Consider the following 26,765-nt stretch of genomic DNA (forward strand, 5'->3'; position numbering starts at 1 on the left):
TCGTCCATGCACTCAGGCAATCTGTGAGCACAAAGGTGCACCTGACAACAGATGCATGGACCAGTAGGCATGGCCAGGGACGTTACGTGTCCATCACGGCACACTGGGTAAATGTGGTGGATTCAGGGTCCACAGGGGACAGCAAGTTTGGGACAGTTCTGCCTAGCCCACGGTCTAGTAAACAGTTGTCTGTAGCCGTTCGCACCCCCTCCTCCTCCTCCTCCTCGTCCTCCTGCAGAAGCAAGAGCTCGTCCACAGACCGCAGTCGCACAAACACTCCATCCGCACCTGCCACTGTTGCACACCAGGTCTCCCATTATGGGGCAGCTACTGGCATACGTCAGCAGGCTGTATTGGCTATGAAGTGTTTGGGCGACAATAGACACACCGCGGAAGTTCTGTCCGAGTTCTTGCAGCAAGAAACGCAGTCGTGGCTGGGCACTGTAGATCTTGAGGCAGGCAAGGTAGTGAGTGATAACGGAAGGAATTTCATGGCTGCCATCTCCCTTTCCCAACTGAAACACATTCCTTGCCTGGCTCACACCTTAAACCTGGTGGTGCAGTGCTTCCTGAAAAGTTATCCGGGGTTATCCGACCTGCTCCTCAAAGTGCGTGGACTTTGCGCACATATCCGCCGTTCGCCTGTACACTCCAGCCGTATGCAGACCTATCAGCGTTCTTTGAACCTTCCCCAGCATCGCCTAATCATAGACGTTGCAACAAGGTGGAACTCAACACTGCACATGCTTCAGAGACTGTGCGAACAGAGGCGGGCTGTTATGTTTTTGTGGGAGGATACACATACACGGGCAGGCAGTAGGATGGCAGACATGGAGTTGTCAGGTGTGCAGTGGTCGAAGATTCAAGACATGTGTCAAGTCCTTCAGTGTTTTGAGGAATGCACACGGCTGGTTAGTGCAGACAACGCCATAATAAGCATGAGCATCCCCCTAATGCGTCTGCTGATGCAAAGTTTGACGCACATAAAGGATCAGGCGTCTGCACCAGAGGAAGAGGAAAGCCTTGATGACAGTCAGCGATTGTCTGGTCAGGGCAGTGTACATGACGAGGTACCGGGCGAAGAGGAGGTGGAGGATGAGGAGGATGATGGGGATGAGTATATTTTTAATGAGGAAGCTTTCCCGGGGGCACGGGAAATTGGTGGCGTGGCAAGGCCGGGTTCTGGTTTTTTGAGGGACACAAGTGACGTAGATTTGCCTGCAACTGCCCCTCAACCAAGCACAACCGCAGATTTGACAACGGGAACTTTGGCCCACATGGCGGATTATGCCTTGCGTATCCTCAAAAGGGACACACGCATTACAAAAATGATGAACGATGACGATTACTGGTTGGCCTGCCTCCTTGATCCTCGCTATAAAGGCAAATTGCAAAATATTATGCCACATGAGAACTTGGAACTAATATTAGCAACAAAACAATCAACTCTTGTTGACCGTTTGCTTCTGGCATTCCCTGCACACAGCGCCCGTGATCGTTCTCACACGAGCTCCAGGGGCCAGCAGACCAGAGGTGTTAGAGGGGCAGAAATCAGAAGTGGCGTTGGACAGAGGGGTTTTCTGACCAGGTTGTGGAGTGATTTTTCTATGACCGCAGACAGGACAGGTACTGCAGCATCAATTCAAAGTGACAGGAGACAACATTTGTCCAGTATGGTTACAAACTATTTTTCATCCCTTATCGACGTTCTCCCTCAACCGTCATTCCCATTTGATTACTGGGCATCCAAATTAGACACCTGGCCAGAATTGGCAGAATATGCATTGCAGGAGCTTGCTTGCCCGGCAGCTAGTGTCCTATCAGAAAGAGTATTCAGTGCTGCAGGTTCAATACTAACAGAAAAAAGGACTCGTCTGGCTACCCAAAATGTAGATGATCTAACCTTCATTAAAATGAACCACAACTGGATTTCAAAATCTTTTGCCCCACCCTGCCCGGCTGACACCTAGCTTTCCTATGAAAAGGTCTTGCCTGTGGACTATTCTGAATGACTTTTCCAATCTCGTAATTTTCTTCACCTGATTGTCCAGCATACGACATGTTTCCACCTCACGAAATGGCCAAACTCCCCACACGGGGCCGTGCTATCGCCACTTTGCGCTTGGACCCTTGAGAGTGCTGTTTGTCTGAAGAGGTGGGTGTGGCCGCTTTTGGTCGACGGCACTGCCACTGGGTCCCTCATAGTACAATAAAGTGTCTCTGGCGGTGGTGGTGCGCACCCAACGTCAGACACACCGTTGTAATATGAGGGGCCCTGTGCCTGTACCGCCGGCCACAAGACAGTTCCCCCCCCCAGCTCAAACAGTGCTCTACCACTAGCAAAATTATCTCTCACAGCTTCACCAATGTGTAGTCTAGCCGCTGACATCCTTCAATGCCTGGCACTGACAATACCATTGTTTTGACATTTTTGTTATGTTAGGCCTTCGAAGCCTGTCTGCGGTCCCTTCTTTCTACAACTACTACACTGACCAGGCCACTGCTGGCCGTGTTACCCTGGAACCAATTTAAAAGTGCCTACAGTCAGCCCAATTTTGTTATGTTAGGCCTTCGAAGACTGTCTGCCGTCACTCCTTCCACTAGACTTCCACTGACCATACACTGCTGCCCATGTACCCCTGGAACCAATTTAAAGTGCCTACAGCCAGCCCAATTTTGTTATGTTAGGCCTTCGAAGCCTGTCTGCGGTCACTCCTTCCACTAGACTTCCACTGACCAGACCACTGCTGCCCGTGTACCCCTGGAACCAATTTAAAAGTGCCTACAGCCATGTGTTATTATTTTAGGCCTTCGATGCCTGTCTGCGGTCACTCCTTCCACTAGGCCTCCACTGACCACACCACTGCTGCCCGTGTACCCCTGGAACCAATTTAAAATTGCCTACAGCCAGCCCAATTTTTTTATTTTAGGCCTTCGATGCCTGTCTGCGGTCACTCCTTCCACTAGACTTCCACTGACCAGACCACTGCTGCCCGTGTACCCCTGGAACCAATTTAAAATTGCCTACAGCCATGTGTTATTATTTTAGGCCTTCGATGCCTGTCTGCGGTCACTCCTTCCACTAGGCCTCCACTGACCACACCACTGCTGTCCGTGTACCCCTGGAACCAATTTAAAATTGCCTACAGCCATGTGTTATTATTTTAGGCCTTCGATGCCTGTCTGCGGTCACTCCTTCCACTAGACTTCCACTGACCAGACCACTGCTGCCCGTGTACCCCTGGAACCAATTTAAAAGTGCCTACAGCCAGCCCAAGTTTGTTATGTTAGGCCTTCGATGCCTGTCTGCGGTCACTCCTTCCACTAGGCCTCCACTGACCACACCACTGCTGCCCGTGTACCCCTGGAACCAATTTAAAATTGCCTACAGCCAGCCCAATTTTTTTATTTTAGGCCTTCGATGCCTGTCTGCGGTCCATTCTTTCAACTACTACTACACTGACCAGGTCACTGCTGCCCGTGTACCCCTGGAACCAATTTAAAATTGCCTACAGCCAGCCCAATTTTTTTATTTTAGGCCTTCGATGCCTGTCTGCGGTCCATTCTTTCAACTACTACTACACTGACCAGGTCACTGCTGCCCGTGTACCCCTGGAACCAATTTAAAATTGCCTACAGCCATGTGTTATTATTTTAGGCCTTCGATGCCTGTCTGCGGTCACTCCTTCCACTAGGCCTCCACTGACCACACCACTGCTGTCCGTGTACCCCTGGAACCAATTTAAAATTGCCTACAGCCATGTGTTATTATTTTAGGCCTTCGATGCCTGTCTGCGGTCACTCCTTCCACTAGGCCTCCACTGACCACACCACTGCTGTCCGTGTACCCCTGGAACCAATTTAAAATTGCCTACAGCCATGTGTTATTATTTTAGGCCTTCGATGCCTGTCTGCGGTCCATTCTTTCAACTACTACTACACTGACCAGGGCACTGCTGGCCGTGTACCCCTGGAACCAATTTAAAATTGCCTACAGCCAGCCCAATTTTTTTATTTTAGGCCTTCGATGCCTGTCTGCGGTCCATTCTTTCAACTACTACTACACTGACCAGGTCACTGCTGCCCGTGTACCCCTGGAACCAATTTAAAATTGCCTACAGCCATGTGTTATTATTTTAGGCCTTCGATGCCTGTCTGCGGTCACTCCTTCCACTAGGCCTCCACTGACCACACCACTGCTGTCCGTGTACCCCTGGAACCAATTTAAAATTGCCTACAGCCATGTGTTATTATTTTAGGCCTTCGATGCCTGTCTGCGGTCACTCCTTCCACTAGGCCTCCACTGACCACACCACTGCTGTCCGTGTACCCCTGGAACCAATTTAAAATTGCCTACAGCCATGTGTTATTATTTTAGGCCTTCGATGCCTGTCTGCGGTCACTCCTTCCACTAGACTTCCACTGACCAGACCACTGCTGCCCGTGTACCCCTGGAACCAATTTAAAAGTGCCTACAGCCAGCCCAAGTTTGTTATGTTAGGCCTTCGATGCCTGTCTGCGGTCACTCCTTCCACTAGGCCTCCACTGACCACACCACTGCTGCCCGTGTACCCCTGGAACCAATTTAAAATTGCCTACAGCCAGCCCAATTTTTTTATTTTAGGCCTTCGATGCCTGTCTGCGGTCCATTCTTTCAACTACTACTACACTGACCAGGTCACTGCTGCCCGTGTACCCCTGGAACCAATTTAAAATTGCCTACAGCCAGCCCAATTTTTTTATTTTAGGCCTTCGATGCCTGTCTGCGGTCCATTCTTTCAACTACTACTACACTGACCAGGTCACTGCTGCCCGTGTACCCCTGGAACCAATTTAAAATTGCCTACAGCCATGTGTTATTATTTTAGGCCTTCGATGCCTGTCTGCGGTCACTCCTTCCACTAGGCCTCCACTGACCACACCACTGCTGTCCGTGTACCCCTGGAACCAATTTAAAATTGCCTACAGCCATGTGTTATTATTTTAGGCCTTCGATGCCTGTCTGCGGTCACTCCTTCCACTAGGCCTCCACTGACCACACCACTGCTGTCCGTGTACCCCTGGAACCAATTTAAAATTGCCTACAGCCATGTGTTATTATTTTAGGCCTTCGATGCCTGTCTGCGGTCACTCCTTCCACTAGACTTCCACTGACCAGACCACTGCTGCCCGTGTACCCCTGGAACCAATTTAAAAGTGCCTACAGCCAGCCCAAGTTTGTTATGTTAGGCCTTCGATGCCTGTCTGCGGTCACTCCTTCCACTAGGCCTCCACTGACCACACCACTGCTGCCCGTGTACCCCTGGAACCAATTTAAAATTGCCTACAGCCAGCCCAATTTTTTTATTTTAGGCCTTCGATGCCTGTCTGCGGTCCATTCTTTCAACTACTACTACACTGACCAGGTCACTGCTGCCCGTGTACCCCTGGAACCAATTTAAAATTGCCTACAGCCAGCCCAATTTTTTTATTTTAGGCCTTCGATGCCTGTCTGCGGTCCATTCTTTCAACTACTACTACACTGACCAGGTCACTGCTGCCCGTGTACCCCTGGAACCAATTTAAAATTGCCTACAGCCATGTGTTATTATTTTAGGCCTTCGATGCCTGTCTGCGGTCACTCCTTCCACTAGGCCTCCACTGACCACACCACTGCTGTCCGTGTACCCCTGGAACCAATTTAAAATTGCCTACAGCCATGTGTTATTATTTTAGGCCTTCGATGCCTGTCTGCGGTCACTCCTTCCACTAGGCCTCCACTGACCACACCACTGCTGTCCGTGTACCCCTGGAACCAATTTAAAATTGCCTACAGCCATGTGTTATTATTTTAGGCCTTCGATGCCTGTCTGCGGTCCATTCTTTCAACTACTACTACACTGACCAGGGCACTGCTGGCCGTGTACCCCTGGAACCAACATCAGAAAATATAAAAATAAGTATTTTGCTTATAAAAAAGAAAATACTGGTGAGATATCAAATGCAGACATTTTAACATTAAAAACAAACACACAACTCTAATCTGGTACAGTACTAAAAATGGCCACCAGCTACAATTACTTTCTCCTGCAAGTAGTTAACTGAAAGTTTTTTTAAATTGAAAACACACATATGGCATCCACCGAGTGTTGTCCTGTCGCGTCTTCTTTATATTATTGCCGAGAAGATGCAAAATAATGAAAATAATAAAATCATTAATTACCAAAATAATAGAGAAAGTCAACACCACATTGCAAATAAACATTCATTCCAAATAAAGAAGCAGGGCGCGTCCGAGGGTGAGTATATACCTAATAAGAATATAATCACCCTCGGACGCGCAATGCTTATTTCCAACAGCCTTCCTTCCTAAGAATCAGCCCTTCCGTCGTGTAGAGAGACGTTGTGTTACACTCCAAGGTGTTCCCCAGGTTGCCTTTCCTGAGCTTCGATCTTCCGGCTCTCGTTTAGTAGTTCTTGGAAACTACTCTGCATTAGGCCTTCAAATTGGGTATGGGGTGTAGAGAGATGGTGTGTTCCACTCCAAGGTGTTCCCCAGGTTGCCTTTCCTGAGCTTCGATCTTCCGGCTCTCGTTTAGTAGTTGTTGGAAACTACGCTGCATTAGGCCTTCAAATTGGGTATGGGGTGTAGCGAGAGGGTGTGTTACACTCCAAGGTGTTCCCCAGGTTGCCTTTCCTGAGCTTCGATCTTCCGGCTCTCGTTTAGTAGTTCTTGGAAACTACACTGCATTAGGCCTTCAAATTGGGTATGGGGTGTAGAGAGAGGGTGTGTTACACTCTAAGGTGTTCCCCAGGTTTCCTTGCCATTGCTTCGGTCTTCCGACTCTCGTTTAGTAGTTGTAGAAAAGTACACTGCATTAGGCCATACAAAATGGGTATGGGGTGGAGAGAGATGGTGTGTTACACTCCAAGGTGTTCCCCAGGTTGCCTTTCCTGAGCTTCTATCTTCAGGCTCTCATTAAATTGTGGTTAAATGGAACAACTGCATTTGGCGTACTAGTTGGTTTGGGGCCTACTATCGGTGTCTGCCACTCCTTGCTGTTCTCCTCCACTGAACAAAGCTGTGCCGCCTGTTTACTACGGTTGCCAATTTTGAACTGCATTTCGACTACTTACTGATTTGGCCCTACTCTCTGTGTCAGCCTCTCATTCCAGTTGTCCTCCACTGCAATGCCCCCTGGTTATTCCTGTGTTACCAATTTTGAACTGCATTTAGCCCACTTTCTTCTTTGGGCCTATATCTGTGTTTCCACTTCATCGTGCCCATTGCCCAGCCAGTGATAGATGAGTCTGCTGGTACATTGACCCATAACGCAACATTCCCCGTGCACGCTACACAACAACATTGTGACCCTGCTGAAAGTCAGGTTGCTCTTCCCGCATACCATACCACCTTACACGGGGACAAAGAGGAAGGTGCAGATGAAAGTGCAGGTTCCTTCATCAGGTGGGGGGAGGAATACTAGTTGGCGACGTCACTGGCACAGGGCCTCTCATAGTACGCAAAAGTGTTGCTGCCGGTGGGAGGCGCCCCCGCCGTGCAAACACACCGCTGTACTTTGAGGGGCCCTGTGCCAGTGCCAATGCCAACGAGTGGGCCCCCCCTGCTTGCTCAGGTTCACAGCACTTGCAAAGTTGAAATACTTACCTCTCCCTGCTCCACTGCCGTGACGTGGTCCAGATTTCCTGGGCCCACTAATTACTTGAACCAGCCCTACCCCCCACAACTTTAGCCAAATGACCCCCAATTTCAAATGCCTTCCAATTATTATAAGGTAAATTACGCTTGACAAGCTTCATTAAGAAGAATGGATGGTTTTGACATTAAAATGGCCACTCTAGGTGTTTTCCTGGCCCCCACTCACTGCCGACTATGCTGCCCCATTGACTTGCATTGGGTTTCGTGTTTCGGTCGATCCCGACTTTACGTCATAATCGGCCGATTTCACTCGACCCGACTTTGGACATAGTCGGGTTTCGCAAAACCCGGCTCGACTCTAAAAAGGTCAAGGTCGCTCAACTCTAGTCCCAACCTCATATGTTTTAATTATTTTTTTAAAATAATTTAAAAAAACAGCATGGTGTCCCTCCCCAGTTTTGACAACAAGACTGGGGGATGGTATTCTCAGGCTGGTAAGGGGCAATAGATATTGCCTCCCTTCAGCCTGAAAATAGCACTCTAGAGCAGCCCAGAAAAAGCGCATCTATTAGATGCACCAATTCTGGTGCTTTGCCGATCTCTGCCCACTTGGCTTGAACATGCGTTTATGTATTGCATGTATACCAACTCAAACCAAGCTCAATTTTTGTATTTTTTGCACTCTGTGCAAACCGTGGTGCGGCCACCCTTTTCTGAGCTGTATATTACACTTAAAGGCTTCCCCAGACTGGTGTCCACTGGTTGGGACCCAGTCCATTTGTCTGCCTTTATTCACAAACTGAGGTCAACTTTGATACATGGTAAGGTTTTCAAATATTAGACCGCGTAGGACCGACCCGACCACAGTTACTTTGTTGAGGTGGGATAGCTTTTATGCTATTTTTGATCAAAAACAGTATTACTAAGAACTCTGTGTTATTTAGATGCACTTTTGCTTTTTACTTATTTAGTTACAGCAGTGTTTTTGCTCATTTTGTTTCTTGTAGGTTTTCCACTTGCCTTGTAGTGGTGGCAAGTGGTGTTCATATTTGTGGGGTCGACTTTGTTTTGCCTGTTGACATCAAGCCCACCACTTAGTAATGGAGAGGCGTCTATAAAATACCAATCCATTACTAATCCTATAGTTATATGGTAAATAAAGACACAGCCAGAATAAAATCTGTTATTTGAAATAAAACAAATCACACTTTTTCTTAAAAAAATAAATAAATAATAAACAGCTATACTCACCTAACACCCATTCCACCAAAGCCCACATCTTCTGTAATAAAACAAAAATAAAAAACAACAATATCCCTCTGGAGCACCCCCAAGGGTTAGGGGCTATTCGGTACTGGGTCCTTCGGTTCTCAGGGGATGTCACGGTGGCTGACCTGGTCCGTGGCCCTTGGGACGTCCGTGTAAAAGGGAAAGGTCATTAAAGGGATATGTTCGTGATGCCACCTGTGGTATTCGGTCAGGGTGACCGACGCTGCTTTAAGGGGTCCGCTGGGGTGATGTTATAGCAGCTAGATGGTATACCTTCCTTCCCACAGGTGAAGTATGTCCCCAGGGCTTCCCAGTGTGTATATGGTGGATGGTGTGAGGCGCAGTGAAGAACGAGGACACAAGGTTGCAGTCTCTTTACCTTTTACTGAAGGCTTCAGCATCCACAGTCCAGAGCACCAGATCACAGGGCAGGCAGAGTCAACCTGGTTTGGAGACAAGTCCCCTTGTCCAGGTAGAAATCAGTAGCCTTCCTCTAGCACCATGGTGTTGTAGTACCTTACTGCTAAGCCTCTCATAAGGTACTCACAGATGTTGTAGATGTTATGTCTCTCTCTCTGTCCCCCAAATGGATAGGACAAACCTGTATGACCGGTGGCTTGAGGCGTTTTACAAAGACTCTATCATGTCCCAGCCTCTAAGCGGTGCCAACTTGCTTCCTGGGTGGAGGGGCAGATCAGTAACATGAAATTAGCTGTCCTGCCGGTCTCTGGAGCAAGGCATAAAGGACTGTTGCTCCCTCGGTGTTCCGCTACCGGGATCCTGCGCCTCAGATGGAGGCAGCCTGTGTCGGTCAGAACTCCTCATGGTATCCACTCCTTTGCTATGACTTCTTCACCCTCTCTACAATACAGTTCTCTTTTCGTATCTCTTTCTTAGAAGCTGCCGCACTTAGGGCAGGAACAGCCCCATGTCCTTCTGTCTCGGCCTCAGACAGGCTCCCACCCCTGTCAGGGACCAACTACCTGAGCCAAGCTCAGCCAGCAACTGCCTAACTTCCTCCCCAGGCAACCAGTTTTTCCTAAGTGTGAAGAGTGCCCTAATAAATAGGAGCATAGCTCCCCCTGGTGGCCTGGAGTGCGAAATGTGTTGCATGTCTATGATACCTAGATTCGGTTGTCCTTCTTTGCCTCCAAACGTAGCATCACTCCCCCTAGAGGGAAATGACATTACTGCAACGACCAGGACCCTGGGGCGCTGCACCTCACCTGTCCGACATTTTGTCCCACGCATTAATCCGTGTCTGGCAATTAATAGTTTTCAACCTGGATGGTGCCAAGATGCGACCATTCATGCTGAAAACAATTTATGAATGAGATGCAGCGTCAGTGACTAGCGGTGATGTCACCGAGGTAACTGCCAGTCAATGAGGCTGCATTCCCAGCCGGGCCAATGAACTGCGGTGACCTCAGTGAGATCCCTGCTAACACAGTGAGAAAAAGTGTCACGGTGCAGAGGGGAGCTCACCGCAGTTCACCAGTAGAATTTCACTGCCACAAATTTGATCTGCGGTGAACTCGCCTCTACACTGTGAGACTTTTTCTCACTGTGCAAAAGGGGATCTCTGTTGTGATAAGGTAATTCAGTACCACAATGGACATAGAGGTCAGAGCACATACAGTGACCTGACAATAACCCAAAAACATAGAATGAGCTCTGAGACGTGGAAACTCTGCTGACCGCAATCCCTAATCCTCTCCAACACACTAGAGGCAGCCGTGGATTGCGCCTAACGCTCCCTATGCAACTCGGCACAGCCTGAGAAACTAGCTAGCCTGAAGATAGAAAATAAGCCTACCTTGCCTCAGAGAAATACCCCAAAGGAAAAGGCAGCCCCCACATATAATGACTGTGAGTTAAGATGAAAAGACAAACGTAGAGATGAAATAGATTAAGCAAAGTGAGGCCCGACTTTCTGAACAGAGCGAGGATAGGAAAAGTAACTTTGCGGTCAACACAAAACCCTACAAAAACCACGCAAAGGGGGCAAAAAGACCCTCCATACCGAACTAACGGCACGGAGGTACACCCTCTGCGTCCCAGAGCTTCCAGCAAGCAGGAAAAAACAAATAGACAAGCTGGACAGAAAAAAACAACAAACAAAATAGCAAAGCGGAACTTAGCTATGCAGAGCAGCAGGCCACAGGAACGATCCAGGAGGAAACAGGTCCAATATTAGAACATTGACTGGAGGCCAGGATCAAAGCACAAGGTGGAGTTAAATAGAGCAGCACCTAACGACTTCACCACATCACCTGAGGAAGGAAACTCAGAAGCCGCAGTACCACTTTCCTCCACCAACGGAAGCTCACAGAGAGAATCAGCCGAAGTACCACTTGTGACCACAGGAGGGAGCTCTGCCACAGAATTCACAACAGATCTCACCGAGGTCACCGCAGTTCATTTGCCCAGCTGGGAATGCAGACTCAGTGATCGGCAGTAACCTCAATTACGTCACTGCTAGTCACTGATGCTTCCAGCTGCTCAATCCCCAGTGATTCTCAGCCTGGCCGGTTACATATTTCACTGTCCAGGGTGAAAACTGTTTACTTATCAGACATGGATTACAGCATGGGACAGAATGATAGACAGGTGAAGGATATTTTTTTTTAATTTTTGGTTAATTACAGGACACGAGTAATCCAATGGAAAGGGCATCAGGTGAGTATAACTGTTTGTTATAAAAAAAAAAAAGTATGTTTTTTGTTTTATTTCAAATAAAAGACTTTATTCTGACTGTGTCTTTATTTACCAAACTGTATCTCCATAAATATTGGAACAGTTCATAGATAAGAAGTGTGAATGTTTTATTGTCCTCTGATTGGGGTCTGGTTCTATGTTATAGTGACCCCATATGGTCTGAGGAGCAAATTCCTTAGTTGATGTAAAAAGACTAGTGTTGAGCGATACCTTCCGATATTTGCAAGTATCGGTATCGGATGGACGCTGCAGCGGTGACAGCCAAGGTCCTTCGGAGGGGTGAGTATAACCATATTTTTTATTTTCATTCTTTATTTTTTACATTAATATGGATCCCAGGGCCTGAAGGAGAGTTTCCTCTCCTCCAGACCCTTGGAACCATAAGCACCGCATACTCCGATACCGATTTCCGATATCACAAAAATATCGGAACTCAGTATCGGAATTCCGATACAGCAAATATCGGCCGATACCCGATACTTGCAGTATCGGAATGCTCAACACTAAAAAAGACATAAATCTATGCGACACATTCATTCCTGCACTGAGAGTGTCAAAGGTCATCATCAGCTTATATTGCCATACTCTTCTGTCTCTCTGAGATTTGAAATGACCTTTTAATACAAGTAATTTCAGGTCCATAATGCTGTGATCAGGGAGACAAAAATGTTTGGCCACAGGTAGACCAATCTTTTTTCTCTTATTGTATGGCGATGAGAGTTCATCCTTGTTCTCAGTTTCTGCCCTGTCTCCCCTACATACAGACCCCCAATTGGACATTTAGTACAAATAATTAGGTACACAACATTAGAAGTGACACAGCTGAAAGTTCCTGGTATCTTGTAGTCCTGATGTGAATTGGGGATCTTTATGTTGTCCATGGTCATTATAAATGGACATGTTTTCCATTTTTTCTGGTTGAAAGGAAAGGAAAGGTTCCTGCAGCTGTTGCAGAGGACAGGGAACTTCTGACAATGATGCTTATTAGATTTGGGGGCTGCCTAAGACACATTAGTGTAGGGTCTGCAAAAATGGATTGTAAGCGGGCATCTTTTTGTAATAAAGGTTGTAATTTCCGTGCAGCTCCTCTTAGCACCTCCAGATTTGGATTGTAGGTGACTACTAGAGGCACCCGATTATTTTCTTCTTTAGCTTTGTATTGTAGCAGGTGATTCCTTGATATTCTAGTTGCACTTGTAATTTGGTTTTGAATTGTTATTGGATGGTAGCCCTGATTCAAAAAGATCTTTCTGAGGTGACCAAGGTGTTCATCTCTATCCATGGGGTTGGAACATATACGATTGTATCTGATGGCTTGGCTGTAGACAATAGAATTTTTTATGTGTTTTGGATGAAAACTGTGCCATTTAAGGTATGTTGGACGGTCAATTGGTTAATGATAGTGTTCAAAAAGCTAATTTCAGTGCAGGAGCAGTTGAGTGTTAAGTTGATGGTAGGATGAAATTGATTGATTAAACTGTCACGGGAGGAGGTCCTTCTCCAGTACCACACAATCAACAGAGCCAGCAAAGAGTGAACAATCCCAAGACCTTTATATAGGCAAAAATACGAAAGGTCCATATACGATCCACCACACAAAGGATAAAATAGTACAGAACATGAATGCAGTTCAGTAACAGGAAAAAAGCCCAACAATCCAGCAGACAGAGAATAGTCCATATACTCTTCTTTCTCTCTGAGATGCTGTGAACACATCATCATTCCACACAGGACTGCTCTGTGTCTCACCTCCCTGATATTTTTAAAAGTCTCCCTCCTCATTCACAGGTCAGGAGGGGGAAGGTCTCATGGGCTCATTGTTTCCACAAGCTAGTTCAATATGTCTTTAGCATATTAGCAAACAATACAGTACTGTGGGGGCTGATATCAGATGGCAGCAACATCCATTCATCAATTAGCAATTAACTCGTCCTACAAGAGAACACCATGAAAAGAAGTAAAATAGAAATATACACAAAAATGATACCCACCTAGCATATCACACCATCACATAAACTGTTCATGATATTTTAATCATCTGGACGGAGTCTGAGCCACAGCTAAAGATGTTCTATGAACTGACACCAGTGACCGGAGGTAAACTTTATACCTCTGATCACAGCTGTGCGCTCATGCTATCTTTTGACAGCGTGGGAACCGCGGCTCTCTGAGCATTGGAAATGATTTCACCGCAGATCAGAAGTGGTGTTTGCCGTGCTGCCATGCACATGACAGCGTGACAAACATCTGGTGTTCGGGGAGCTGAACCCGAACAGTAACATGGACTTCCTGGTGAAGTCCATGTTCAGTGTCCGTGCCTGAATGGTATGTGTTCAGTATGGACGCCGAACTTTACTGTTCGGGTTCGCCCATCTCTACCCCTATGTATACAGTACAGGTTACTTGTCTACCATGAACAGCAGTATTTTTAGGTAGTTTTTCTATGATCTTCCTTTTATAAATCTCTAGTTTCTACTCTGTCAACATATTCATTATCTATTAATTTTCATACTGTGTTTTATATTTTGACTTTCTCTGGCACAATTTAATTAAAATGAATAAAACAAAAATGTGGACCTTACTGTTGCCAACTCATCAAACTTTCCAAACAGTTCATTTAACAGCTTGACCAGTTCTTGAGCTGTGCACTGGGATGCCAAGCTTGTGAAGCCAACAATATCTGCAAATAAAATGCTGAAGAAAGAAAAAAACAAATGTTATCAATTATTTCACTACAGCAATGCTCATACACTCTCAACACTTCAAAACTTCCATTTCAACCAAATTAGGAATGTGTTGAATTAATAACAGGCTAATGCAGTTATAATTTCATGAAGTTTTCTAGGATCAGGATCCAGTCCCACAGAACAAATGCTGGGTCACTTTGACACCGACTGAAAAACCGCATGGCAATTATTAAGAAACAACTAATTGGCAATATTTTGGAAGAGTCAATTTGAAAACCAGAGAGACGTGTCAAAACATGTGCCCGCCATTTCTTGCCAATAATATTGGGTATTACAGTGGCATGTAAAAGTTTGGCCAACTCACTTAACTGTTCACAGTAACAGTAATTTTGACTAGGGGAGCCCAAACTTTTACATGCCACTGTGTATATAATATCCTATCCCTTCCTAGTCATTTCCTATGTTAAGCTAGCAGATAAGCTGCATGAGGCCAAGGTGTTGGCGTTTCTTGACAGAAGTGGATTTTAGCGTAATGACTGTAAATTGATTTCATACTGTTAATGGCCGCTTTGGGATTTTTTGCACAACTTTTGAGCCATTAATAATCAGAAATACATTCACACTCAGTTCTCTTCTGATCGAATAATGCAATAACTCATACCGATTTTTGTGATATTAAGTGGTGACAGGTGCAAGAGAAAAGGGTGTGATCTCCAGGCGCCATCTGCCTCAGAGCCTGGAAGAGGTCACTTACAGTGGGTACAGAAAGTATGTAGACCTCTTTAAATGTTTCACTCTTTGTTTCATTGCAGCAATTTGGTAAATATAAAAAAGTTTTTTTTTCTCATTAATGTACACTCTGGAGGGTACATTAACGTACACTCCATCTTGACTGAAAAAAACAGAAATGCAGAAATGTTTGCATATTTATTAAAAAAGAAAAACTGAAATATCACATGGTCATAAGTATTCAGACCCTTTGCTCAGACACTAATATTTAAGTCACATGCTGTCCATCCTCCTTGTGATGGTTCTACTCCTTCATTGGAGTCTAGCTGTGTTTAATTACACTGATAGGACTTGATTTGGAAAGGCACACACCAGTCTATATAAGACCTCACAGCTCACAGTGCATGTCAGACCAAATGAGAATCATGAGGTCAAAGGAACTGGCCAAGGAGATCAGAGATAGAATTGTGGCAAGGCACAGATCTGGCCAAGGTTACAGAAGAATTTCTGCAGTACTCAAGGTTCCTAAGAGCACAGTGGCCTCCAAAATTCTTAAATGGAAGAAGGTTGGGACCACCAGAAGTCTTCCTAGACCTGGCCATCCAGCCAAGCTGAGCAATCGTGGATGAAGAGCTTTGGTGAGAGAAGTAAAGAATAGTGATGAGCGAATGTGCTCGCCACTATTCGTTATTCGCCCGAGTATCACTATGCTCGGTGTACTCGGCGAGCACCGAGTATTTCCTCGATTATTCGGTGGGACCTCGGGTCTCTGCCCTGCTATTCTGGTGCTCTTTAGAGCACCAATGACAGTGCAGGGATTGTCAGCCATGCACTTTAATGCCGCAGCCATCTTTGTTGTGGTATTACAGTGATTGCGTTGGCCGCACAGCGTCATCAGGTCTATAAGAGATCTGGCGCCACCCTGCTCGCTGCATTCTGATCCAGATTTAGCGAGTGTAGGGAGAGCTGCTGCTGAGATAGGGTTAGAATCATGCTTTTAAAAGTTAGGAGTTGTGGAATGAACAGTTGCAGACCTACCCTGAGAAACCAACAGTCCTTTTTAGGGCTAATTCGGGGGTCCTGAAATTGCAGCGCTAGGTAGGCAGGGGATTCTATGTTCACATAACCACAGCAGTGCAAGGCCTGCAGGCACTGTATGTGAGCACATAGCTCTCACTTCATACCTCTATAAGTTCTAACTGTCTGCTGCTTATTTAATATATATCTAGCTGCAGTTTTCTGTGGCTTTTTTGTTTTTTCTTCACGTGATACCTGTTCCTATTATTCTAAAGCAATCCATACCCCCTTATTTTAACATTTATTTGCTTGTTCACGCTGCCTACTACAGCCAGGTTATTGAAATCTAAGAACATGCAAATCTACCTTTTTTTTTTGCCCCAGACACCAGATGTGAGTGGGCCAAAAATCAAGGCCACATTTAGATCAGTCTGTTATCTGAGGCAGACAGCTGGTGTATCAGTGGAGGAAAAATCGTTGCTTTGCAGGCATACGTATCATAATTCTGTGTGCTAGGCTTGTTCAAATTTTGATTTTCTACAAGTCACCCAAATCCAGAAAATAATTTATACAGTCTATGTCAGGCTGGGGCCTGGTGTATCATTGTTTGAAAAATCGTATTTTCGCAGGCATACGTAACATAGTTCTGTGTGCTAGCCTTGTTCAATTTTTTTATTTTTTTCTAAAATTCACCAAAAACAAAAAAATAATTTATACAGTCTAGCAGGCTGAGTCCTGGTGTATCTGTGTTTGAAAAATCGTATTTTCGCAGGCATACGTAACATAGTTCTGTGTGCTAGCCTTGTTCAAATTTTTTATTTTTTTCTAAAATTCACCAAAAACAAAAAAATTATTTATACAGTCTAGCAGGCTGAGTCCTGGTGTATCTGTGTTTGAAAAATCGTATTTTCGCCGGCATGCATAGCATAATTCTGTGTGCTAGCCTTGTTCAACTCTTTTTTTTGTTTTTTTTAAATTCACCAAAGAGCAAAAAAAAATGTAATACAGTCTGTTATGTCAGGCTGAAGCCTGGTGTATCTGTGGTGGAAAAATTGTAGTTTCACAGGCATACGTGGCATAGTTCTGTGTGCTAGCCTTGTTCAGCTTTCTTTTTTTTTATTTGTTTTTTTTAAATTCACCGAAAACCAAAAACATATTTAATATAGTCTGTTATGTCAGGCCGAGGCCTGGTGTTTCTGCGTTTAAAAAAACATAGCTTTGCAGGCATACTGATCAGATATAATTTGGCTCCAAATAAATACATTTGTGATGAGCTTTTGAAATAGTGCAGTAGTCCATTTAAAATGGGCAAGGCAAGGGGAAAGGGACAGGGAAGTGGATGTGATGCTGATGGTGCATGCAGAGGACGAGGCCAAGCTGAATGTGGGCCACAACAAAAACCCACATCTTCTCACTCGATCTTCCTGTCCCAGTTTCTAGGTGACCGCAGCACACCACTATTGAAGCCAGAGTAGTGAGAAATGGTTGTTGGTTGGATAGCACACATGGGGAAGGAGGCATAACACCCCAACAGGCAGGAAGAAGCAGTGTGGTGGCAACAGACAGAAGTCGTGCATTCATTCCCCGTAACACCAACATGAGGGAAGTTGCCATTCCAACTGTTAGATCTTCCCGAGTCTAGTTATTTTTTAAAGACTCTGCCGATAACCCCAAACAGGCCATTTGCAGCAACTGCCATGCCCGCATCAGCAGGAATAGCAAAACTACGAGCCTGACTATAACCAGCATGATCAGGCACATGGCAACAAAGCACCTGACTTTGTTGTCCGAACCCCAGGCTCCAGGAACACTGTCTGCAGGTGGGACGACTGCTTCTTCCACTGTTTTGCATAGTAGCCAAGCCCCAGTCCACCGTGCATGTGAAGATGCCTCTAGCCCTGCACTTGTTGTTGACCACAGTCAAGCAGCACCATCCTCAAGCCCATCCACGTCCTTGTCCCAGAACAGCCTTCAGTTGCCTATACCCCAGTCATTGGAACGCAAGCGGAAATACCAAGCCAACACCCCACAAGCCACAGTCCTAAATTCTAACATTTCTCTTCTGCTTTTGCTCAAAATGTTGACTTTTAGGCTCGTTGAGATGGAAGTTTTCCGCAACCTGATGGTGGCGGCCATCCCAAGGTACTCAGTCCCCAGTCGCCACTATTTCTCCAGGTGTGCCGTACCGGCATTACACCAGCATGTGTCCCACAACATTACCTGTGCCCTCAACAATGCTGTTACTGGAAAAGTTCACCTAACCACGGACACGTGGAAAAGTGCTTGTGGCCAGGGATGGAACATCTCACTGACAGCACACTGGGTTAACATAGTAGAAGCTGGGACCCAGTCGGACCTTGAGATGGAACACATCCTCCCCATGCCAAGGATTGCGGGCAGTACATCTACAGCTCCTTCACCTAAGCCTCCTCTTCAGCCTCCATCTCTGAAATCAACACATCAGTCAGAAGCTGGAAGCACTGCAGCACTGCCTCAGCCAAGCGGCAACAGGCTGTGCTGAAGCTGATCTGCATAGGTGACAAACCGCACAATGCAGAAGAGTTGTGGACAGTGCTGAAAGAGCAGTCAGATGTTTGGATGACACCGCTGAACCTACAGCAAGGCATGGTTGTGTGTGACAATGGCCAGGACCTGGTGGCGGTACTGAGGCAAGGTGAGCTCACACACGTACCTTGCCTGGCTTATGTGCTTAACCTCGTGATTCAACGTTTTCTGAAAAGCTACCTGGAGCTGCCGGATCTGCTAGTGAAAGTACACCGTCTGTCTGCCCATTTTGGAAAGTCAGCTATAGCTTCAGCCGCCCTTGCCGTTCTTCAGCAACGTTTGCAGCTTCCTGCTTACTGACTGGTGTATGATGTCCCCACGCGTTGGAACTCTATGCTGCATATGTTGGAAAGGATTTGTGAGCAGAAGAGGGCAGTTGTTGACAACCAATATCAACAAGGCCATCGATATTAAGTTCAGACTCCACACATAAGACCTCAGGAGTGGATATGGATGTCAGATATATGTACCATCCTACAAAACTTTGAGGACTGCATCAAGATGGTGAGCGGCACTAACGCCATAATTAGCGTCACCATCCTGCTTGTAAGCATTCTGAAAACTTCTCTGTTCACAATTAAAGAGGATGCATTGCAGGCAGAGCACGAGGACATGGACCAAGGATCCATACATGGGGATTACACTCAGCCCAGCCTCATGTCTTCCCAATGTGGATTGGCAGGCAATGAGGAGGCGGAGGAGAAGGAAGAGCAGGAGCTACTTTCATGCGCTACAGATGGTACTACAAGAACAGCTGTCATACCGTCTATTCAGCAGGGACTGTCTGAGGACAGGGAGGAGGAGGATGAGGAGGAGGATGAGGAAGAGGAGGAAGAAAGCATGGTCAGTTGTCCTGTTGGTGAGGACACAGAAGTTTTCCTGTTGACACGCATGGCTGACTTTATGCGCTGCGTTTCACTTGACCCTCGCATTACTAAAATTTTTGGTGACACTCATTACTGGTTGGTGACACTTCTAGACCCACGTTACAAGAAGAACTTTCAATCTCTTCTGCCAGAGGCAGAGAGGTGTACTAAAATGTTGCAGTACCAGAGTGCTCTTGTAGCAGAATTACTTAGAAAATTCCCATGTGAGAACGCTGGCAGCAGATGTCAGAGTTTGCTGTACAACCAAGGAGTCCAAGCAAGAGAGACAGAAGTACAAACCAGCTCAGGCAGGGGAACAATGGCAAAGTTCTGGGACAGTTTTCACAGACCCTCCCATCGTCTGGCACAGAGGCAAGAGGTGCTGTCACAAGAAGTGTAATGTTTGTACGATCTGCAAGGTACTCCCTCAGTATCTTCCCAAATGTCCTCCATGATTCCTCTGTGACTTTTAATTATTGGGTATCCAAGCTGGACACGTGACATGAACTGGCTCTCTATGCCTTGGAGGTCCTGGCCTGCCCTGCTGCTAGCGTTCTGTCAGAGAAGGTTGAGAGAGTTTTTAGTGCCGCTCGTGGAATTATAACAGGTAATCGCATCCGCCTGTCAACTGAAAATGCTGACAGGCTGACTCTTATAAAAATGAACATGGGCTGGATTGTGCAAGATTTCTGTACACCACCTAGTGAAAACAGCTAAACATAACCTGTAATAAATTGTCTTTTTTTTGGAGGTGTATTGTCATGCACCTCTCCCAAACCACATATAGCAATCCGTTTCCTGATTTCGTATGTTTGGTGTTATCCTCTTCCTTAGCCTCATCCTCATCATCCACAACCAGTTCAACAACAGGATGAACGTATTCCGTGATGCAAAAGTCACTCAATTTTTGTGCAAGGGTGTATTTCAGATGCCCGTTACTAATTAGAAACCAAACAGACACACCTAAGTATATCCCATATATAGGGCCATGAAGCAATATACCAATAAATCACCGAAAAAGAATACCTTCACATACGGCCAATAAAATTAACAAAATCTTTATTAAATATTTTAAAAACATATATAGCGGTAAAACAAGTACATAACCACAGGCACAGGTACGTATATTTTTCCCATTTATTCTTATATATTCCAGTTTTAACCCCTTCGCGACATGCGCCGTACTAGTACTGCGCTGCCGCCACTGCATTTGTGCCACCAGCAGTACTAGTACGGCGCACCGATCACCGTGGTCTCACGCTGAGAACCGCGGTGTTCGGGTGCGGGTGTCAGCTGTATATGACACCCCGCAGCGATGCCCACGATCGGCGCTAGCACCGATCACGGGCATTTAACCCCTCTGATGCCGCTGTCAGTAGTGACAGCGGCATAGAGGGGGATCGCGCAGGGATGGGGGCTCCCTGCGCTCTCCCACCGGAGCAACGCGATGAGATCGCGTTGCTCCGGTGATCTGGAAGGAGTCCCCGGATCCAAGATGGCCGCGGGACTCCTTCCGGGTCATGAAATGACCTGGCTAGCCGGCGCCTGCTGAGAGTTGCTGAGAGCAGGCGCCGGAAAGCCACCTAAACTTGCCTGTCAGATCGTTGATCTGACAGTGTGCTATGCACACTGTCAGATCAACGATCTGATCTAATACAGTGATGTCCCACCCTGGGACAATGGTAGAAAGTAAAAAAAAAAAAAATAGAATGTATAAAAAAAATTAAAAAAATCCCCAAATAAAGAAAAAAAAAACATTTCCCAGTAAATCCATTTATTTATGTAAATTAAAAAAAACAATAAAAGTACACATATTAGGTATCTCTGCGTCCGTAACGACCCGCTCTATAAAACTATCCCACTAGTTAACCACTTCAGTGAACACCGCAAAAAATAAAAATAAAAAACAAGGCAAAAAAACATTGCTTTATTATCATACAGGCGAACAAAAAGTGGAATAACATGCGATCAAAACGACGGATATAAATAACCATGGTACCGCTGAAAACGCCATCTTGTCCCGCAAAAAAAAAGCCGCCATACAAAAAAAAAAGTTATAGCTCTCAGAATAAAGCGATGCAAAAACAATTATTTTTATATAAAATAGTTTTTATTGTGTAAAAGCGCCAAAACATAAAAAAATTACATAAATGAGGTATCGCTGTAATCGTACTGACCTGAAGAATAAAGCTGCTTTATCAATTTTTCCACACGTGGAACGGTATAAACGCCCCCACTAAAAGAATTTCAGGAATTGCTGGTTTTTGTTCATTCCGCCTCACAAAAATCGGAATAAAAAGCGATCAAAAATTGTCATCTGCCCGAATATTGTACCAATAAAAACGTCAACTCGTCCCGCAAAAAACAAGATCTCACATGACTCTGTGGGCCAAAATATGGATAAATTATAGCTCTCAAAATGTGGTGATGCAAAAACTATTTTTTGCAATAAAAAGCGTCTTTTAGTGTGTGACAGCTGCCAACCCTAAAAATCCGCCAAAAAAATGCTATAAAAGTAGATCAAACCCCCCTTCATCACCCCCTTAGTTAGGGAAAATAATAAAATGTAAAAAAATGTATTTATTTCCATTTTCCCATTAGGGTTAGGGTTAGGGCTAGGGTTAGGGCTAGGGTTAGGGTTGGGGTTGGGGTTGGGGCTAGGGTTAGGGTTTCAGTTAGAATTGGGGAGTTTCCACTGTTTAGGCACATCAGGGGCTCTCCAAACGCGACATGGCGTCCGATCTCAATTCCAGCCAATTCTGCGTTGAAAAACTAAAATAGTGCTTCTTCCCTTCCGAGCTCTCCCGTGTGCCCAAACAGTGGTTCCCCCCAACATATGGGGTATCAGCGTTCTCAGGACAAGTTGGACAACAACATTTGGGGTCCAATTTGTCCTGTTACCCTTGGGAAAATAAAAACGTGGGGGCTAAAATATCATTTTCGTGGAAAGAAAAATATTTTTTATTTTCACGGCTCTGCGTTATAAACTGTAGTGAAACACTTGTTGGTTCAAAGTTCTCACAACACATCTAGATAAGTTCCTTGGGGGGTCTAGTTTCCAATATGGGGTCACTTGTGGGGGGTTTCTACTGTTTAGGTACATCAGGGGCTCTGCAAATGCAACATGACGCCTGCAGACCAATCCATCTAAGTCTGCATTTCAAACGGCGCTCCTTCCCTTCAGAGCTCTGCCGTGCACCCAAACAGTGGTTCCCCCCAACATATGGGGTATCAACGTTCTCAGGACATGTTGGACAACAACTTTTGGGGTCCAATTTGTCCTGTTACCCTTGGGAAAATAAAAACGTGGGGGCTAAAATATCATTTTCGTGGAAAAAAAATTTTTTTTATATTTTCACGGCTCTGCGTTATAAACTGTAGTGAAACACTTGTTGATTTAAAGTTCTCACAACACATCTAGATAAGTTCCTTGGGGGGTCTAGTTTCCAATATGGGGTCACTTGTGGGGGGTTTCTACTGTTTAGGTACATCAGGGGCTCTGCAAATGCAACATGACACCTGCAGACCAATCCATCTAAGTCTGCATTTCAAACAGCGCTCCTTCCCTTCCGAGCTCTGCCATGCACTGAAACGGTGGTTCCCCCCCACATATGGGGTATCAGCATATTCAGGACAAATTGGACAATAACTTTTGTGGTCCAATTTCTCCTGTTACCCTTGGGGAAAAAAATTGCAGGCTAAAACATCATTTTGTGGAAAGAAAAAATGATTTTTTAATTTTCACACCGCAACATTCTAAACTTTAGTGAAACAATTGGGGGTTAAAAGTGCTCACCACACATCTAGATAAGTTCCTTAGGGGGTCTTCTTTCCAAAATGGGGTCACTTGTGGGGGGTTGCTACTGTTATGGCACGTCAGGGGCTCTCCAATCGTGACATGGGCTCCGATCTCAATTCCAGCAAATCTTGCATTGAAAAGTCAAATGGCGCTCCTTCCCTTCCGAGCTCTGCCATGTGCCCAAACAATGATTTACCCCCACATATGGGGTATCGGCGTACTCAGGACAAATTGTACAACGACTTTTGTGGTCCAATTTCTCCTGTTACCCTTGGTAAAATGAAACAAATTGGACCTGAAGTAAAAATTTTGTGAAAAAAAAGTTAAATGTTCAATTTTTTTTAAACATTCAAAAAATTCCTGTGAAGCACCTGAAGTGTTAATAAACTTTTTGAATGTGGTTTTGAGTATCTTGAGGGGTGCAGTTTTTAGAATGGTGTCACTTTTGGGCATTTTCTGTCATATAGACCCCTCAAAGTCACTTCAAGTGTGAGGTGGTCCGTAAAAAAATGGTTTTGCAAATTTTGTTGCAAAAATGAGAAATCGCTGGTCAACTTTTAACCCTTATAACTCCCTAACAAAAAAAAATTATGTTTCCAAAATTGTGCTGATGTAAAGCAGACATGTGGGAAATGTTGTTTATTAACTATATTATGTGATATACCTCTCTAATTTAAGGGCATAAAAACTAAAAGTTTGAAAATTGCAAAATTTTCATAATTTCCAACAAATTTTGTTTTTTTCACAAATAAATGCAAGTCATATCGAAGAAGTTTTACCACTATCATGAAGTACAATATGTCACGAGAAAATAATGTCAGAATCACCAGGATCCGTTGAAGCGTTTCAGAGTTATGACCTCATAAAGTGACAGTGGTCAGAATTGTAAAAATTGGCCCTGTCACGTAGGTGAAAACAGGCTTTGGGGTGAAGGGGTTAATATCTCTGCACCATCCTTTTATGCCACAGTGTATACCTCTACAATATGAAAATATTGAAATACTATTATATATATTTTTTTTTTATCCCTGTCTCTGAGCTGTTGCTAGGGACAAACTCGTTGGACACAATCTAGCATCGTATATATAAACCTGTGTTCGCCCCTCCATTTTGTTATTCACATCCTTTTTCTTTTATTTCAGTATGATTTATCTTTATGTATCGTCATTCTCCACCACTAGATCACCAGGCTTAACGTCCTCTGTGGTACCTTTAAAGCAATGTTACATCAAATTTTAAAAAAATGAATGAAAAAAATCTTTGCTCAGTGATGATAAAAGTAAGAATGGCATGTTACAGCTGATGGATAAGATTAACTACCTGCTCTGCACAGATCCGCTAAAGAGCGAGCTGTCAGTCAAATTGCGGTGACTTACCTACAGCTGTCATTTACAGTACGGTGAGCGGCGACTGTAGTTGCTCCTTGCCCATATCACTGAAAGCCGGTGGCTCCCAGGAGGAAATGAGTTCATTTTTTCCAGGTAGCTCTGCTTTCACTAAGGCAGCCAGGCAGGAATGTAAAATGTCTTACCCTACATCTACACGTACATAGCATTTCCTGAGGTTACAGATTCCCTTTAAATTAACTTTTATATAGAATATTTGATATCCTTGAAGAAACACACTATTTTGACCACTTGACTTAAATGGGGATCTGGATTTCTGTAAAAGTTTTCTCTTCAGTTATCTAGCAATGTTTTAATGTACAGTTAATATACTGCTGTTAATTGTGTAGGAAAAAACGATGAGCAGAATCAGGGCCGGCTCCAGGTTTTTGAGGGCCCCGGGCAAAGAGTCTCAGTGGGCCCCCCACTTTAACACACACCACAATTCATAATGCACAGATACAGCAGAGAAATATACCACAGCCAAGTAGTATATTGCCCAGCCACGTAGTATGTAGCACAGCCACGTAATATATAGCAGAGCCACATACTATATAGCACAGGCCACGTAGTATATAGCACAGCCACATAGTATATAGCACATCCCACGCGGTATATAACACAGCTACGTAGTATGTAGCACAGCTCACGTAGTATATAACACAGATCGCGCAGTATATACACATCTCACGCTGTATATAGCACAGCCCGGCACGCAGTATATAACACAGCCCACACAGTATATAGCACAGCCCGGCACGCACTATATAACACAGCCCGCACAGTAATATAACACAGCCCACGCAGTAATATAACACAGCCCACGCAGTAATATGATACAGCCCATGCAGTAATATAACACAGCCCACGCAGTATATAGCACAGCCCACGCAGTATATAACAAAGCCACCCACGTAGTATATAACACAGCCCGGTCCACGTAGTATATAGCACAGGCCCGGGCCGTGACATAGTATATAACACAGCCCACGTACATAGTACATAACTCAGCCAGCTATTTGTATATACAGACAGTCTAGGACTACAAGTCCCAACATCGCTAACATACCATATTGTTGCACACTGCACAAGTCCCAGACAGAGAAAAGTTGCACAGAGAAGAGACCAGGCATGATGATCCACTGTGACTCCCAGGCTCACAGCAGGCTGCATCCCCCCCGCCCCCGCAATGCGTTCGGACCACCAGGAACTTGGAACGACTCACGCTTTGCTGTTACTTGCTTCCGTTGTGGACACAGGGACCAGGTCGCACCGTCCGTGCACCTGACCGCAGTGCTGCTCCTGCTGCCTCCTGCTCATCTTTCCGCTAGCTTGGCGCTGCGCCTGCGCTGCCGCTGGACGCCTGGACCTGGACAGTGGAGGACGTGGATGACAGATCTCTTCTCTGAGCTCTTAGGATGACGTCGAGCTCTCACCGGAAGTGACAGGACAGATGGCCCGGAAGTGACTCTGCAAGCGAGTGTATCCATGGTGACGGTCCCGGTCCCGGAGGTGAGTATTCCTGCAGCTGCACAGTGGAGCGGTGATGATGGATGTGCTCAGCCTCTGCCTCCGAGTCCTGGCTGGGAGACTGTCACACAACAGCACAGCGTCAGTGGGCCCCCTCAGGAGCGCATAACGGAAGTGTGTCTGTGTGGACTGTGTGAGTGTACCAACCGTTACTACCGTAAATGGGCCCCCCCATCTCGCCAGGGCCCCGGCATTTGCCCGGGTACGCCGGGTGCTGACGCCAGCCCTGAGCAGAATAGTTGAGTCACAGGAAACCTCAATCTGAATGGTGACAAGAGAGTCAGACAAGAAAACATTTCCATCCACACGTTTAACATATGACAGATTTGCATTTTGAAACATCTAATGTATGTCCCAAAAGGAAAAACCTTATACCTAAACAGAACATCAAAACGAAAACATTACTGGCAATGAAAATTATCATTGCAATCATAATCTGTAACAAATTGTTCATGAGTCAAATAAGAAGGCTGGGGTTGTACAGCTCTCCATCTGTTCACCATCTGCTGCAATATAAGAGCTGATGTTAATTATTTAGTTATATTATAAAAGTAATTTAAT

General features: G+C 45.3%; 1 protein-coding gene across 1 annotated transcript in view; it reads right to left on the bottom strand.

Annotated features, from left to right (window-relative positions):
• The window catches only part of ADCY1 (adenylate cyclase 1), a 614,659-nt gene that overhangs the window by 380,073 nt on the left and 207,821 nt on the right, over positions 1-26,765 (bottom strand). Inside the window, exon 4 of the mRNA XM_069730375.1 lies at positions 14,209-14,320. Within this exon, the coding sequence (XP_069586476.1) occupies positions 14,209-14,320 (112 nt within the window). The remainder of the gene's footprint in view (positions 1-14,208; positions 14,321-26,765) is intronic.

The sequence above is a fragment of the Ranitomeya imitator genome, chromosome 6, assembly GCF_032444005.1.
Source record: "Ranitomeya imitator isolate aRanImi1 chromosome 6, aRanImi1.pri, whole genome shotgun sequence".
Taxonomy (NCBI): Eukaryota; Metazoa; Chordata; class Amphibia; order Anura; family Dendrobatidae; genus Ranitomeya; species Ranitomeya imitator.